The following is a 16,885-nucleotide window of genomic DNA, read 5'->3' as shown; positions in this document are numbered from 1 at the left end:
AGGATTTTAGGATATGCAGGTTAGAAGGGCATCAGAAGATGATCTAGTAAAGCCACCTGCTGCTCAAAATAAGATGATATTGAAATGTATCACAAAATTGTTAAAGCTTTAGTTTGGAAGATAATTGCCAAGGAAATAAAAAATAGTGAGTTTTCACATTTAGCAAGTTCTCAAGTTTTTTCTTCAATTCCTGGGACAAAAGTGGAACACCAGCATTTTTCACAACAGAAATTCCACATTTCAATCAGCTCTAACAATTGCCATACATAGTCAGAAATCATTTGCCCTTACAGAAATGCAGCCAAAACACCTGTAAATTGTGCCTTTCCTTGGCTGTATCTTCAGTGGCCATACAGATAACTGCAGAAACAAATTCTTCAGTTACTGAAAATGACGCTTTATGTCAATGGTTTCATTAATCTCTAAGAAGCAGCTAGTGCATTACACTCAGAAAGCACTAGGACATTGCACGTCCTAAGAGCGATTGTGGTCTTTCTCACCTTTACATAGACCAGTAAAAGCTAGAACATCTTGCAGATTTCATATCTCTATCCTTATGTATAAAGGAACTCAGTAGTTTTATATTTTAGCAATAAATATACTATTTTAATTGTGTGTATATATATGCTTTATACAAGTCCTATATAATAGTTAAGTAACACATATAAGCTATATTATATAAAATATATTATATAAAAATAGAGAGTGCATATATAGTTTTACTACAATTCATTAGAAGTACATTTAGAACTTCACATTCGTTATCTTTCAGCATTTCCAGATCAGAAATATAATGTGCTTGAAAATTTAGGCCTAGATGTCTGCATCTCATCAGATGGCCCTGCAGTTCCAAATTAGGAGGGAGGAATCCTGGAAACAGACAAGCTGGTTTCTAACTTATTCCCTCAGCCGGGAGACTCTTGTGCCAAAAACTGCCAGACTTCAACTTGTGATTGCAGCTTGCAAATGGACCATCCCTTGGCCTGCCACTGAAACTTAGGGTGGATGCTCATGCACATAAAGCAGCAAAAGACTGAAAACACCCACAAGACAGACTTGCTGATAGAGAACTGCTGTTTTTCTGAACTGAAATGTACAGACAACGAACAGTCAACTCTTCCACCTCATCATGCAACAACAAAAGACAAGATAAACTCTATGCAAAGTGTGCTAAGATACGTACCTTGCATGCATCTCTTTTCCCAGACATGAGTCCAGCGCAAAACATCCTAGCTGTGATAATCCCGTAAGTGGAATGACATACTGTTTGGTCAATAATTTTTACCTCTGCCTTCTGAAGAACTGCTGAACCTTCATCATCTGGAAAACACATTGAAATAAGAATGATCCAACAGAGCTTGGCATTTTACTGATCTATTGAAATACAAAACAGGAAGGCTTCAGAAAATATTCACAGGTACTTTCAACATCCAAGTTATTCCAGATTCCAAACAACTAACTGCAATAGCATAGAAACACTCTTCTAAGTGTCAGGCATTTGTGTAATGTGGCCTTGGGCCTTTGGCCACACCGAATCCAATGGCATAATCACTAGGGTTAGCCAAAAAGCCTTTTCTAATGCCTTTTGCAAACACCTCAAGACGTTTTAACTTGTTTTCTTTTTAGTTTTTAAAGGAAACGGAATCTTACAAAGGTATTCAGGTCATCACAAGACAGATTCACAATTAAGGAGCTATACCTGAAGGTGCAGGATCTAAAAGTAAGATTATGAGTCAGAGTTACAGAACACAAATTATTCCTTTAGCAGCATAAAGAACTTGGACTTATCTCAAGATTTGGTCCTCTCTGTCTAAAAGTTCTAGTAAAACACTTCTATAAGATCCCTAGTTCCAGAAAACCAGCATTAAACTGGATTGTCCCCTCCTTTGTACACAATAGCTCTAAAAATACCACCAGGTGACCACCGGATATAGCCAAATAAACCTTACCAACATTTTAAAATGCACAAGTGTTGCCTGACATCATGAAACTTTGTTCAGGTTTTGATAAAGCTGCTATTAATGAAGTACATTAAAAAAATACTTAAAAGATCGATTTGGCAATTAAATTGCATAAAACGATGAAAAGAAGGGAACAGAGATAAGAAAACTCTTTTTGAGGCATCACATTTATCTTTTGAATAATCAACATTTAAGTTTCACAGATAAACAACCAATTGGCCAAAGAAGAACACAGAGAAGTTACCCAGAGTTATAGATGCCCATTCCTGGAATTGTCCAATGCCAGATTAGATGGGGCTTTGAGCAACCTGGTCTAGTGGAAGGTGTCCCTGCCCATGGCAGAGGGATTGGAACTAGATCTTTAATATCCCTTACAACTCAAACCATTCTATGATTCTATGAAACACCACACCACACATCTGTACCACCATCCTTTCCTGATCAGGTGGTTGCAGTTGGTTTTGAAACCATATATTCTCTCACAGGTATTTATAGAGAGACTGAATGGTAATGACCATTTAGCAGATGGTAATTCTGCCTCTGGACATCATGTCAAAATGCTGGAGGTTCACTGCCTTCTGCTGCCTTGTACCATGCGTTTGCCTCTCCTACAATCTGCAAGGAGCAGCAGGATGGCTGAGCCACTACAGTGCTCGCAGCACTGGGAGAGCAAGTGAGGCTGGACCATGACAGCCCTGCGAGTACAGGCAAACCGCCTGGACCAGGGCATTGGTGGCAAGACCTCGGGCTTGATGCGGTGGCAGTTACATGATTTACACCAAGGGAAGCCACCACACCTGTGATGGGCTTTTGGAAAGTGGCCAGAAGAGAGGCAGAAGGTACCAGCATTCACACAAGTGAAGAGGCAGCTCAGGGGCAAGCAGGTTGAAGTGCACCATGACAGGTGCAGCCATCATGTCAAGCTGCACTCCAAGGACAGAGCTAGCACCTCACAGTGTAGCTCCCTTCAAGTCTTAGCTAACAACACGAGTACACAGGACTTCCAGATCCACAGGACCGGCAGCCAATTGTCCTGAGTGTATGATGTTGTGTGCATGCAGGAACCTCCTTCTGTAGGACAGTAGATTCGAACCACGGTTTTCTGTACACCTCAGCAATGCAACCAAGGCAGGTGTCCTGTACAACCACCCCCTTACAACTGTGTGAAGGGGGTTGCTTACCTAGGAAATGAAGCCACAAAACCCATACCTGTTTCCTGCCTTTGGCCCCAACCTGTTATCCAGCACTTGTCACCACTGCGGGCTTTGTGTGAAAAGGGAGGCACGCAGATAGGCTGGATGACGTGGCTCATTGCGTCTGGCCATGGCTTGCTCAGCTGCAGCAGTGCAATGTCATAGTCATAGTTCCTGCTGTTGTAGTACTCATGGACTATGATCCGTCTCACCGCAGATACAAACTTGGCATGCCCTTGTGTTTGCATGCCGAGGTGAGCGCTCCAGGCTCTGGGATCAGCCAGCCTGCTTGGGAGCAAACAAACAAGTCATCTCCTTAAAAAGTACCCCACGACACCTACCAGCAGTGGGACAGGTAAAAGAGGAGAGCACATCCCACCTCAGAGCAGTTCAAACTCTGGAAGCTAAAGGTGTCTGGGGACACTGGTCTTATCTGGGACAGAGTTTAGGGCAAAGACTGCTTACTTGCTCCCTTGAAAACAGTGTGCTGCAGACACAAGCCACTCTTTAGATATCACTGATGCCCCACAGTAAGCAGCTCCCACAAAGTGGAGGCTGACCTGCCAAGGCCATTCACCTTCCTCGGTGTTTGTGCAGCCTACAATCCGAGAGTTGGGATTGCTGCTTTTGCTGCTGCCACAACCTGCAAGGGATATTCCAGGTTATAATCCACATCCATGCTGCTTGACTTTCACGAGAGAAGCTCCAGAGGAACTATCACTTATTTCCTGCTTTAATCAGAAAACTCTTTCTTGAAACAAGAGGTGAATCCATAAAAAAGGCTCTGGCCTGGGAAATGTAATAAGCCTTTTTTGCAGGTCTGCTGTGGAAATCGGCCTCTAAATATTTCTTGTGCCAGAAATGTCAAAGGACCAATTGATTTAATAAGCATCAACATGAATATCTACAAACAGGCAATCCCTCATCATTTTTTTAATAGCCCTGAACTGAAAGGAGTCCATCAGGAGGGAATGAAATTCAGTATCATCAGGACACTTCCTGCTTGCCAAAACAGTGGGAATGATACAAGAAAAATGTTGATAGTAACAGCCATATATGTGTTTTGATCATTTATTACTGCAGAAACCAGGTGGTCTAATCATTAATTTGCATGGAAACAACAGATAGTCAGAAAAAGCTGTATATTACTAACTCACAGGTGAATAAGTAATCTCTCAGCACAAAAAACTGCACACTGTAGTTTAAAGGAAGAAAGACCATTCCATAAGGCCATATGTCCATCTCTACTGCATGCACATAAAGCTTCTGCTCAGGAGCCTTAGTCCCACATACAAGTGTTAATGCTTTTGGGCATTTTCCAGCACTCAAAGTGTCAAAAATAGCATTAATGTTTCCAAACACAAGCAGAGTTATAGCTAGGCTTTTAAGATGCCCTACTGAATCCAAGGTACACAGGCAGCAGGCCAGAAACAGCTGAGGGCCAGAAAAAATACCTGAGAATATTCAGTTTAAGCAACAAATCCTAACCCCACTTCTATTGCTACTGCAGCAACAATAACCTATTTACAGCTAAACAAACTGAAAAGCTTGTACAGAGGGGTTCCTTTAGGAAGATTTGAGACTAGAACCTAACTTCATCCTAGGATATATTGGCATCTTCTCTGTCCAGAAGAGAGAAGCAAAGAGCTGGGGGTTTTTGTCTCATTGCAGCGGTGTAACTCCTGAAGTCCAAATACAGTGTGACTCCAACAGAAGACCCTGACACTGCTGCAGGCAGCGAAAACGCTGCCTCACCAGCTACCCAAGTTAACCTTGCGATTAACCCTGTTTCCCTGCTCCTTAACATAGCTACAATGAACTTTACAGCTAAGACACCCCCTAACAGTAAGCTCACGCTCCCACAAGAACTTTAACCAGACTTGAAGTAAACTGATAGATGATCATTCCCCCCTATCACCAAGAGCATGCAATAAAGTGGAGGCTGCATTGCCCACTTCTCAGTACCCACTGAATGCCTTCTACCCACTTCAAAACAGGAAGTAATAAAGGGCTTTACTGCGTAAAAAGTTGAAAGTTCAAAAAGATGAACATTTGAGAGGGACTTACTGCAGCTGCTTTCATCGCTTCCATCAATACAGTCCACAGTCCCATCACACTTCGCATTTTGTTTCCTAATGCAAATGTTATTCCTGCACTGAAATGTGTGGTTGGTGCAAGGAACACCTGAAAGAGTTGGAGGGAAAAGGAAGGGTAAACAAAAGGAAAAGAAAGACTGTTGGCTCAGCTTGACGCGTGAAGACATGTCTGCGCAAATAGAAGATTCATACGTGTATTAATAGATAGGAGAGAACATTGCTAAAGAGCACTTTAGCTTAAACTAACCTCTAAGTAGAATAAACTATTCAAGTAGAACTATTCTATTCTACTAAGGTTCATCAAGCTGGCTGAGTCCTTTTTCCCATAGCACTAATGAACTTGGATATAGTAGTAAAACAATTAGCTGCAGAGCAAACATCAGGCTAGAAACAGAAAACATCCAGTACTCTGGAAAGAAGCTCTTTTCATATTTACTACTGAAAATAAGATCATAGCGAAAGCAGTCGTACTGATGGCATTCAGTTAAATTGCAATCCTTCACTTTGGAGTTTTGAATTTCCTTGTGGCTCTCAACAAATAAGGCCACTCAACCCAGTTTTGTCAACACACAGAAGTATCCTGTCCATTTATCCTAAAGAGTTAAAGAAATGGCTGATTCAAAGCTTTCATGTGTCTAACACTAAATTCATAGCTTCCATAGCATTTTGAACATATTAACCTTATAACCCTGAAAACAGCTCCAGAGAAACTATCACTTCCATAGTTATTTTACAGATGGTAAAACAGACCTAGGAAATAATTTGCACAGATTATGCTTTAAAGAGACAAAATTAGGGATTCAAGCTTTAAATCCCCAGGTGCCTATCTTCCACCCAGAGTACTTAATTCTCCTGCCAGTATTTTGCTGAAACAGATGCTCAAGAGCTCATTAAAAAGAAACAGTTTAAAATCAATAATGGCTTGTTTATAACAGAAAACTGAACAGAATTATATAGCCTAAGTTAGATTTGAGAGTGCCTCTTAACTCTTTGAATATTGCATCCAGCATTCAAGTCAGGATTGGACAGGTGATAGAAGAGAGGGAGAAAATTAATCAAGAGAGTATCCTTACCGTGGGTGCAGTTCTGCTCATCTTTTCCATCCTCACAATCGCTTACTCCATTACAGGCAAGCGGGCTGTCCTGTATGGCGATGCTGGAGTTACATTTCCACTCAGGGACAACTTTAAAAACACAAGTCAGATCAGCCACAGAGGAGTGCTTGTACTGCTAACACTACCCTTCTGACCATGCCTGGGTACCACTTTCATACCCTCAAGTGCACAGTGTAAGGATGAGTATGAGTGCCACATTATCCACACAGAAAATAAAGCACAAAGGAGTTCAGTCACCCAGTTCACACACTGCCCTAAGGGCAGTGGCCCCAGTCCTAACCCTCTCTCACTATGGACATTCTTATCTACTCTATGCATCCCAAATTGTCGTTCCCCCCAAAAAATAACTCGTCTCAAAACAGAACTTTATAATTACCAGCATTTATCAAATGAGCAAAAATCAAAATACAGCCTAATAAAGATATTTTGGGATATCTGTCTTTCTTGTGCTTTCCAATGCCATACTTTCTTTGCTCTTAGTTGTGTCCCTTGCTAATTAGCTATGAATTAAGCACTAAGAGACTGACTCATTGGATATAAGGAAGAAGTTCTTTACTGTGAGGGTGGTGAGGCACTGGAATGGGTTGCCCAGGGAGGTTGTGAATGCTCCATCCCTGGTGGTGTTCAAGTCCAGGTTGGACAGAGCCTTGGGTGCCATGGTTTAGTGTGAGGCGTCCCTGCCCATAACAGGAGCATTGGAACTACATGACCTTAAGGTCCTTTCCAAACCTAACTACTCTATGATTATATGGTTGTCTGTAGTTGGACTTGCAAAGGAAGCTATAAACATATTCTTTCTCTTTTTTTCCCCCCTCTTATAAAATTTCACTCTGTTTCATCTGTCTTCAAAGGCTAGAGAATACAATCACTGGGGTCAGGATCTCTAGCAAGCAAATACAAACCACAAAAGAGTTCATCGCTTTCATCGAAGCAGTTGTTTATCCCATCACAGCGCTGCATCTGCTGGATGCATAAGCCAGTAGAACACTTGAAATGTCCAGGTGGACATGCTGGAAGTATAACAAAACCAGACAAAACAACAAAACAAAACACAAACAAGCAAAACCCCACTTTAAAGTTTCCTTCTCCCAAATATTGCCAGCTCATTTCAATTTGAAGTCACTGGCACGAGACAGCTTAGGATGTCTTTCTTGAAGGAGAGTCTCACTTTCAATAACCAAAATACGCAGCACTTTGCACCTTCAGGTACGTGTACTAAGGTGCCTTCTGAATTAAACAGATGTTTGTCTTCCAGAGCAGAATCATGAAGTAACCATCTTTTTACATGCTCCACATATATGCAATGCATAAAATTGCCTTAATGTGACAAGTACCTCTGACAAGAAACCATTGCTTCTCTAGTACTTCGACATGAATACATAAGATTAACACAAGGCGAAAAGTATCAGTTAACTGTTGTTTGTTGTAGGCCTTGGAAAAGCTTGCAGTTGGTACACTTTTATCAACCTCTGGAGATTTTTCTCAGCTCAGATTTGTATTTGCACATGAAGTATTTAAATGGATGGAAACACTGGAATAAGCAGTTGATGACTGGATGCTCTCTTTATTACTTGGAAGTCCTTGTAGTAATAGAAACATTGCAAACAAAACCTTGGGGATGAAAACAAGCAGGGACAGAAGGCTTCAACTGACTGCACTGTGGCCACAGCATTACAGGAAGCTTTAAGAAGATGAGAGCAGACTGCACGCGTAGAGGAAACCAGAGCATGCTGCAGATGCCAGCAAACCTTGGCTGCATAACCTTAATGAGCTAAGTAAAGGCTCTTTATTTGCTAAGTCACCTCACTTAGTCAGATTAGGAAAGAAAACAAACTGAAACCCAAGAGGGAATTTCCTGCATAAACCTAAGTAGGCCCTAATGGACCTCAAAAATGCTGCTTCACAGGTCTGAAATGCAAAGGTGGGTTGAAAAAGATTAAACCCATCTTACGCTGGCTGATGTTATAGCTGCCATACTCCACCAGAAGCGGCTTCTCTGAGACCTTCGAACTGCACTGAAGCTCGATGCTGACAGCAGAACTTGCAATGTGGAAGACTGTTTGGTGATCAACATAGTAACCGCAGTACCTAAAAAGTGTGCAAAGAGCTTTAAAGCAGCCTGCACGTCAAAGCTGCCTTAAGTGCAATTTAAATGTGAACATCACAGGAATTCTGCAATACCTTCATATTGTACATAATTCAAGAACCAAAAACTGAAACAAGTGCCCAAATTCCCCAGAATGCCGGTCACAATCCTTCATGACCACACATACAGATGCAAGCAAAATGTTTTGCCAGAAAGTCTACAGGAATAGGGGTATAATGAAGAAATGAGTGTTTTTGTCACCAGTTCTGATAGCTGTTTTTCAAAAGATATAGATTTTTTGGGAAGACTTAAGTAAGTTCGGTGGCAGGAGAAACATCAGCACAGTAGAGAGCAAATTAAGCTGCTTTGACTTTGAGGACTGCCCCTAAAGAAGAGCGTGCAAAGGCACTGGGATAAAATCAGCACTGGAATAACCTTGGAGGCAGAGGGGAATAGAGGTAGGGAAGGTGAAAATACTTCTAAGAAGTCACCCAGCCTTCATCCACCATTTACATGTTCAGATAACTAGTCTACATGGGGCAGGAGAGGAAATCACTAGGGTGCACATCTTCTTTAAGCTCCCATTTTGGCAAAGAGCTGCCCTGGAATTTGACCTGGGGAGCCACTTAACTCAGCGATACCTAAACAATCCCTGATATCAGCAAACTTTTAATCCACTCATCCCCTTTCAAAGACACCGAAGATGTTGCAACTGGCACTTCCATGTTACAAACATACCTCCAAAAAAACCTCTGTAACAGAGACAGATGCTGGATCAGGCTTTAAAACTTGGAGAGAGATTTAAATGTAATAAACCAGTGAATATTGACAGTACCCCTTGTTCTAGAGGTAAAAATAAACCTTTTCTTCTGTTCCACTAAAATTCTCCAGAAATGGAACACTTAAGACAAAAAACATCAAGCTTTAAGACTCCTGTCTAGAAAAGTACTCATAAGTCTAAATAGACTTAAGAGCAGAAACAGCTGTATGGACTCTTGGCACCCACACTTGCTGGACAGCAGTGCATGTCCCATGCTGAAGTTAGAAAGAATACAAAAAACCCATGAAAATGGGTTATTGCATTGTTAAATGGACTAATGTACTATTATGGACTTTAGTGTGAGGTGTCCCTGCCCATGGCAAGGGAATTGGAACCAGATGATCTTAAGGTCCTTCCTAACCCAAACTATTCTATGATTCTATGAGTCTATTATCTAGAGGGAAATATTTTCCTTGTTTACTTTGGCAACACCAGGCATTGCAACATGAACACTCTTCATGTCAATGGATGTAGGAAAACTGGTCAGTGATTTACGTATGGATAGATATCGCCTTAGTGTCCTATGCATCACACTGAAGCATGCCTTAGGGATTGATCTTGCTCATTCATATGCTTCTGTATGTGCTTTGTTTCACCATTTGAAAATGAAACATCCTTTGAACAGACTTGGGAGATTCTGTTCCAGCAATATAAAAATTAAATGAAGAAAACACTTGTAAAAATAGAAAAAAATAAATCTACCAGAGCTAAGAGGGAAGACTTCCTGCTACAGGAAGTCTCATTCTCACTCATTTTAGTGTCTGTGTTGACAGCATTCCCAACCTAAAACAGCCCGCCAAAGTGCATAGCAAAATACCACCTAACCATCTGATTCCCCTCAACCAACCCACAGCATTTTCCACATTTTTCCTTCTGTAAATGACTTAGGCAACTTTCTTCCAACAAATCTTAGCACCATTTAAAACAAGCAAACAAAGAATCCAACCACCACCACCCCCCAAAAAAAAACCCAAACAAAAAACCCAACAAAACACACCCAAAACTGGAGGCTCCATTACCCACTTTTCAGCGACATGAAACTACCTAATCTCACCAAAAGCAGAGGAAGCTCCTGCCCATCTGGGGAAGAGCTGATACAGCTACATTAAGGAAGCCACATGCATGTGAAACTTATAAGACAGAGCTACAAATCCTTGGGAGCCTTCTACTGGTTTTGCTAGCCGTTTCTCCTGGCCCAGGGCAAATGGAGGTTGCAAGGCACAATCCGTGACTGTGCCATTACCAAAGAGAGAAACTAATTAAGTGATTTAGTCTCATATGTTGAAGCAGGAAGTGGGATACCACATCCCCAAGTAAGGGAACTAGTAGATACATACATCATGTAGCAGAAACAACAGGATGTTGCGCCAATCATAGAATACCGGGTTGGAAGGGACCTCAAAGACCATCTGGTCTAACCTTCCTTGGCAAAAACATGACCTAGACTAAGTGGCCGAACACATTGTCCAGCTGAAACTTAAAAGAGCCTGATGTTGGGGAATTCATTACTTCCTTGGGGAGATTATTCCAATGGCTAACTGTTCTCACTGTGAAAAAACTTTCCTAGTGTCCAGTCAGAATCTCCTCAGAAGAAACTTGTACCCATTACCTTACTCATGTAAAAAGGGAATCTTCTTCGTAGCCACACTTTAATTACTGGCTCTAAGAAAAAGAAATACTTGCAACCTCTTTGTTCACATAAACCTCTAATGGTTCGCTTGCAAAACCTCATTGATATTTGGACCCCTAAGAACTTCAGCAAAAGGAGTTCATCAACTGCAACGCTTCTTGACTAGGCAAAGGAATCTTTGCATGTCCTCTGGAAGAAAGACAAGGAAGAACAGCATGGTTGTGTTCAGTGTCTCTGGTAAGATAAAGGTTTGAAAGACTCTTATCTGCTCTATCTTCACAGTAGCAGTCTTTATGTACCAAGATCTGCCTCCTGAAGGTTCTTCATCATTTTTACCTGAGACAGCAGAAGATTCATGCTATAAGCTGCAATTGCAGGAAGGTGAAAAAGTGAGGTCTGTCCCTTTTCATTAACCATTAAAATTTGGGGAAAAGAAAAAAAAATTGACTATCAAAATATTTCATGCTTTAAATCATATCCTTACAGTATGAACCCATCACATTTTTTCTCCAGATTTTACTATTATTTGATTCATATCTCAAATCTTTCCAATTATGTCATAAAGAGGACATAAAAAAAGGCAAAACCCAAACACACCAAATGTTCTATTTTGACTGGTGCTTTTATGTGCCCATCTAGTCCAGCAACCAGTTTCCTACAAAGTTCCACTTTAGGAAGTTCAGACAAACTGAGTTTTGTCTAAGTACAACGTGGTATCAAGAAACATAGAAAGTTTTCTCTCCTCTCTAATTCTTTCAGTTACACTTTTAAAAGCCTAACTGGCTCTGCTTAATTTCAGCAGTTTCAAGTCTGATCTTACTGAGGTTTCCACCTGAACAAAGATTTTAAAAGAAATAAATAAAGACAATCCAACATCCTAAATCCAACTGTGTCTCCTCAACCAGTGACTGAAAGATGACTTAAAAATCTGAGGGAAAACGGGTGGACAACGCGCATGGAAAAGCAGTATTTTGCTTAAAAAAGAGAATCAGTATTTTAATAATAAACATTTAAGGAATACAGTAGTACCTTGGCAGCCAATGTGTGCAGATTGTCTTTCAAGAGAGCCAGTGACTACAATGCAGAAGCAGTTACTCTTCTGTACCCAATAATCTCATTGTAATAGCTTTCACTGAGAAGTTAATTAGGTTCGGTGTCCTCATGAGCAATCACAGAATCAAGTTTCACTTAAAAGGGTTTTTAAAAGACCTTGTTCAATGATCCCAAAAAACCCATAATTACATTAGGGTTCACAGGGCATCCTTCATCACTCAACTGTTCCCATATCTTTCTCTCTGGAGAATACCAAAGGCGCTTGTTTTCATATTTCTGGTGCTTCCCAATAGAAAATTTTATATATCCACATATATACTTTTTGTAAAATTTCAAATATATATCAGCCAAAGTGAAAGATTGGTAAGAGACAACCAGTGAGGTATCTCTGTCTTTATGGAAACCATCCTAGTGAGCTGCAGTAGTGATAGAAAGGTTGATTTTAGTAATGTTAGTTTAAAAACATTAGAAGAAGTACTTACATATGCTCATTAATTTTCCACCACCCTCGCTCACAGCCTTTAATATTCTTCTCACTGATGGTATAGTTATGAAACTTCAGAGCTATACCAAGGCTCTTCTGTGGAGTCTGTTGTGAACAAGAAAGACAGTGAAAACAGTCGTCGTTTTCCTTTTGCAGACGTTGAACACGAAAGTCTTTAGACTTATCTCAGCAATTATGGTGCTTGGCAATGCAACATCCAAGAACTGTATTGGCTTTGCCGGCTCAACAGCCAGCACTTGAGACACCCGCCAGCTATTGAGTAAAAGCAAAGGTTGGCAAAGCCCCACCATAACTGCAAGCTTTCTCCTCATATAACAACAGTCCTTTCATCTTCAAAAAGCCACTGGCCATAGAATGCAGCTTTTGTATCATGATCAAAGCACTCAAACACATCCAAATTTACTTGTGTAGGGACACACAGCCTGAGTGGATTGTTAGCTAAGGCACTGCACTGAATACCTGTGTCACCTTCGTAATGCTAGGAGGTATTTCTACCACAATATTGTAGTCTTCTGCTAGCACCCCATCAGCCAAGCATCCTTCAGCACTTTATAGAAGATTTTTAAGACCTGCAGTATCACGAGGGTTCATAAAGAATTAGAATTTCCTTTATTAAAAGGAACAGATCTTTTTTGCAAAGCAAGGCAATGTTCCTTTAAAAACAAGGGCTGGTTCAGGACAAGAATCCACAAATGGAGCTTTTTCTCCTTTTCTTTAACAGAGAACAGGGGGAAATAAGAGACTTTTTCAGCATTGACCTACTGACAAATTAAACTGCCGTGAGGGGTTGCTCATGTTAGGTGTTCAGGAGCTTTCCCCTCAGAAGCCCAGGGTGAACTGAAGACCTGAAGTTTAACAAAGGAAAAACAAGTAATTGCCTTCGCTTTCTAGAAAAAGAAATAGCTGTAGGTCATGGCTAGCTGCATTCCATGCAGATTGGTGAGTTTCAACATGGGTAACCACTAGCTTAACCAGACATGAGTAGCATAAATAGAAAGATAGGTAAAGAGTGGACTGTGTCATATCCATTGCAGTATTATTTAGAAAAGAAAACACTGACAGGCAAACCATAAGTCAAAGATCTTATATTAGCAGCATCAATATGGAAACACTAATGGCATCAGACCAGGCACGACAATATTCTAAACTGATGTGAACTTTTGGACACTTGCTTGCAGGAAAACACCTGAAAAGATGCAGAAAAATGATACCAAGAGGAAACAATCTGTTGTATTGTATTGATAGGACAGACTAGCCTAGATGATGATTTATTAAGCATATCAAAATAGACTGAAAAGAGCTATCACAGAAGTCGCAGCAATAACTAGATTAGAGAAATATTTTTTTACCAGTTGTTTTGGGGTGGGAAGAGGCGATTTAAAAACAGTGAAATCTTACATTCTTTGCCATTAAAACAATCCTGCAGGCTAAACATTAAAACTTATCTCAGCTCTTTACCTTTATAAAGTAAAGCTTTATAAAGCTCTTTACCTTTATAAAGGACAGCTTAGGAACTGTGTTCTCCTAGTTAAGAAAAGGCTCACAGAACAAAAAAGAAAAGAAACCCCAATACAAGACACCTGAGCACAGCCAGCAATACAGCTATAACACATCTATAAACTGTTGCATTCATAAGGATGAAGGTTACTCCCTACACAATTGTTTCTGCTCTACTTACATGCTCTGTGTGCTCAAAGCATGCAATAGCCTAAGAGAGAAAGAGGATCATGTTACCTGGAAGTCCCATGCACAAAGACATTTTGGAGGATAATAGCTTGGGTAATAGGGACTCGTGATTCTCCCTTCATAGCCAATTTTCTCTTTTGTCACTATTGCTTTTCCACACCCTAGGAAAAAATAGAGAAAGCAAAGTTTGGTGAACCTCAATATACTTCACATAGATATGAATAGATATTCAGATGGCTAAGGCCAAATTTATCAGAACTCTTCACCGCAAAACAGGGCAGCTGATGAGCTCCATCTCTCTGGGTCACATTGCAAAAGGATACCCTTTCCAATTGTGCACACAGACAGGCAAGGGATGTAAAAGTCTAGGAATGCTTGCAGGGCTCTGCAAGACCAGGATAAAACACTGTGAAGTTTTATATTGGTTATTTCACTCAAGGCAGTTCTGCAAACAGGTCCTAGTGAACCATGTTGCATATCAGTGCATCCACACTACAGTAGCACACAAGTGTCTCTAGTCTTGAAATGTAGCTTTATAAAGAAGAGAAATGGACAATGTACTAAACTAATCAGCCTCCTCGAAGCCAAAATTTCCTTTTATGACTGCTCAATGGATTTAAATAATTCATTAAAAACAAAATACAGAAGCAAAATAGACAGAAACAAAGAAAACTCAGCTCTGAATTTAAACCTACCAAACAAGAGCCCTGAATTTAAAGATACTTAAGATGGAGCTTTTCTAACATGCTTTTATGATGGTACTTTGATGCTTAATTACTTTCAAAAGGCAAGTATGCAGCATCTTTTCAGCAGCTTGAATGTCCTGGCATTAGCTTGGAGTTTTAGTCCTTGTGCTTCTAGGGTAGGTTTCCTTGCACTATTTGTGATTATGACCTAAGCACTTTATACAGCTTAAAGCAATAAAAACCAAATTATTAACTTTCAGGACAAACAAAACTGGCTCCTTTGTGTTAATGTGGAAACAGACACGGGTAGAAAAAGCAGACAAAGCTACTCAAGTTTTGTTTTCTGAAAGCAGGTTTTCGTGCTGAACTCCCTCCACCTTTAACATCATCACCGAGCCTCAAACCAAGAGAGGTGCCGAGCAGTGCTACACCCGGAATAACAGCTCCATCTACTGATACAAGCAGTCGTGACCATCTGAGCTCAGACTGCTGGTTACTGCCTTCTACCGCCGAGTTTCAGTGAAGAACAGATAATCTGCACAGATTACACCACTCAGGAGGAAGGTGGACACTTGCCAATGCAGAGGAAAGAAATGAGAGAGACAGGCATGCAGAACAACCGAGATACAGGAGTCATTTGTTCATAGTCAGGAACATGACAGCCACTTTGGAATCTTGGATAGAAACAATGCAATAAACACATTCCTCAACAAACCTACTTTCTTGTGTAATGACCTCAAGATAGCCGTGGAATTCCTTCCGTTCCTTTATTTGTGCTGCCTTAAACATTACCAGCATGAGGTTATTTGTGGACACAAGTGACACCAGTGAATCAGCTGGTTCACAAGCTCTGAGGGGGAAGAAAAGAGAGCGCATACAATTGGTAAAAACAAATACCAAACCCAAACCCCCACACATTTGCTCTCATTCTGTGCATAAATATTCCACTGTTGCAGTGCTTACTTACTTTAAAGTCTAGTAAAAACTCCCTGCTCTTAAAAATCTATTACAAGGCCAGTTAGAAACCCAGTATTGGAAAGTCACATCTTATAAAAGAGAAAAACTGCAAACATGATAATGAAGATGGAATGGTTAAGTCTAGGAGATAATACTGACTTGGAGCCTTCGCTGCAAATAAAAACGAGCAAAGCCAATAGTAAAGAATATCTTGTGGAAAGAGAAAAATTATTTCATTAGTCCAACATATTTAGCTTGTTATAATATATATGTGTTATATTATAATAATAATAATATATGTTATATGATATATATTATAGTAAATATTTATTATATTATATATATTATTATAATAATAATATATGTTACAAATATTGTTATAATAGACAAGTTATTCTTCAAGTCAGAAATGAAGAACCTAAGCCAATCAACTGATCTCATTAAAAAGTTATTTTCCATATGAATTACCTAGCAGGCATTCTCAGCCATATACAGATACTAACAAGTAAGAGAACACTACTTGCTGTTTTATAGACAAGTCAGAGAGTGAGTCAGGTTAGTAAAGACCAGCTATGGAAGAGGACTGAAAAGCCAATGCTCTTTTTTGAGGCTTATACACACATTGACAGGCCAGAGAAAAGTATTTCAGGGGTCAAAGCACTGAGCTCTTCATCTGCTTGATGGAGGTGTTTTCTCTTAGACCGAAGGTGCAGTCTTCACCTTTTGGTCCAACAAAGCCTTTGTGGAACCAGTTAACAGGAATTTTGGACAAAAATATCACTAAACAAGTATACTGGATCATTAAGGGCAGGCTGGGGAAGTGATAGCCCACAGCACTCAAGCCATCACAGCTTCAACTCTAGATTTTAAAACCCCAGCAATAGACTCAAATAAAGCAGCTAAAAAAAAAGGCACTGAGCTGGTGAGCAGTGGTGGTAAGTATCCAAAAATCATGAGACTCAGTTTCAAAGCTTCAGTCTCCGTATGAAGAGCACTAATATTAGAATGGAAGAAGAGCTTGCTTAGGGGAGGAAATTTTGACAGTTTCTTTTAGTTAACATCTGTTTCCTGATAGAAAATTCCACCCAGTAATGTGC

At 40.2% G+C, this 16,885-nt stretch overlaps 1 protein-coding gene across 1 annotated transcript in view; it reads right to left on the bottom strand.

Moving 5' to 3' along the window:
- TMPRSS7 (transmembrane serine protease 7) overlaps positions 1–16,885 on the bottom strand; it is a gene marked incomplete at both ends in the record, with an annotated part of 29,639 nt that overhangs the window by 1,061 nt on the left and 11,693 nt on the right. Inside the window, 10 exons of the mRNA XM_080613175.1 lie at positions 1,184–1,320; positions 3,171–3,439; positions 3,620–3,797; positions 5,222–5,338; positions 6,324–6,434; positions 7,268–7,375; positions 8,317–8,453; positions 12,437–12,543; positions 14,194–14,306; positions 15,551–15,681. Of these exons, the coding sequence (XP_080469301.1) occupies positions 1,184–1,320; positions 3,171–3,439; positions 3,620–3,797; positions 5,222–5,338; positions 6,324–6,434; positions 7,268–7,375; positions 8,317–8,453; positions 12,437–12,543; positions 14,194–14,306; positions 15,551–15,681 (1,408 nt within the window). The remainder of the gene's footprint in view (positions 1–1,183; positions 1,321–3,170; positions 3,440–3,619; positions 3,798–5,221; positions 5,339–6,323; positions 6,435–7,267; positions 7,376–8,316; positions 8,454–12,436; positions 12,544–14,193; positions 14,307–15,550; positions 15,682–16,885) is intronic.

Source organism: Psittacula echo (assembly GCF_963264785.1).
Source record: "Psittacula echo genome assembly, chromosome: 3".
Classification (NCBI taxonomy): Eukaryota; Metazoa; Chordata; class Aves; order Psittaciformes; family Psittacidae; genus Psittacula; species Psittacula echo.
The sequence above is the reverse complement of the archived record's forward strand: the minus strand, read 5'-3'. Positions and strand labels throughout refer to the sequence as shown.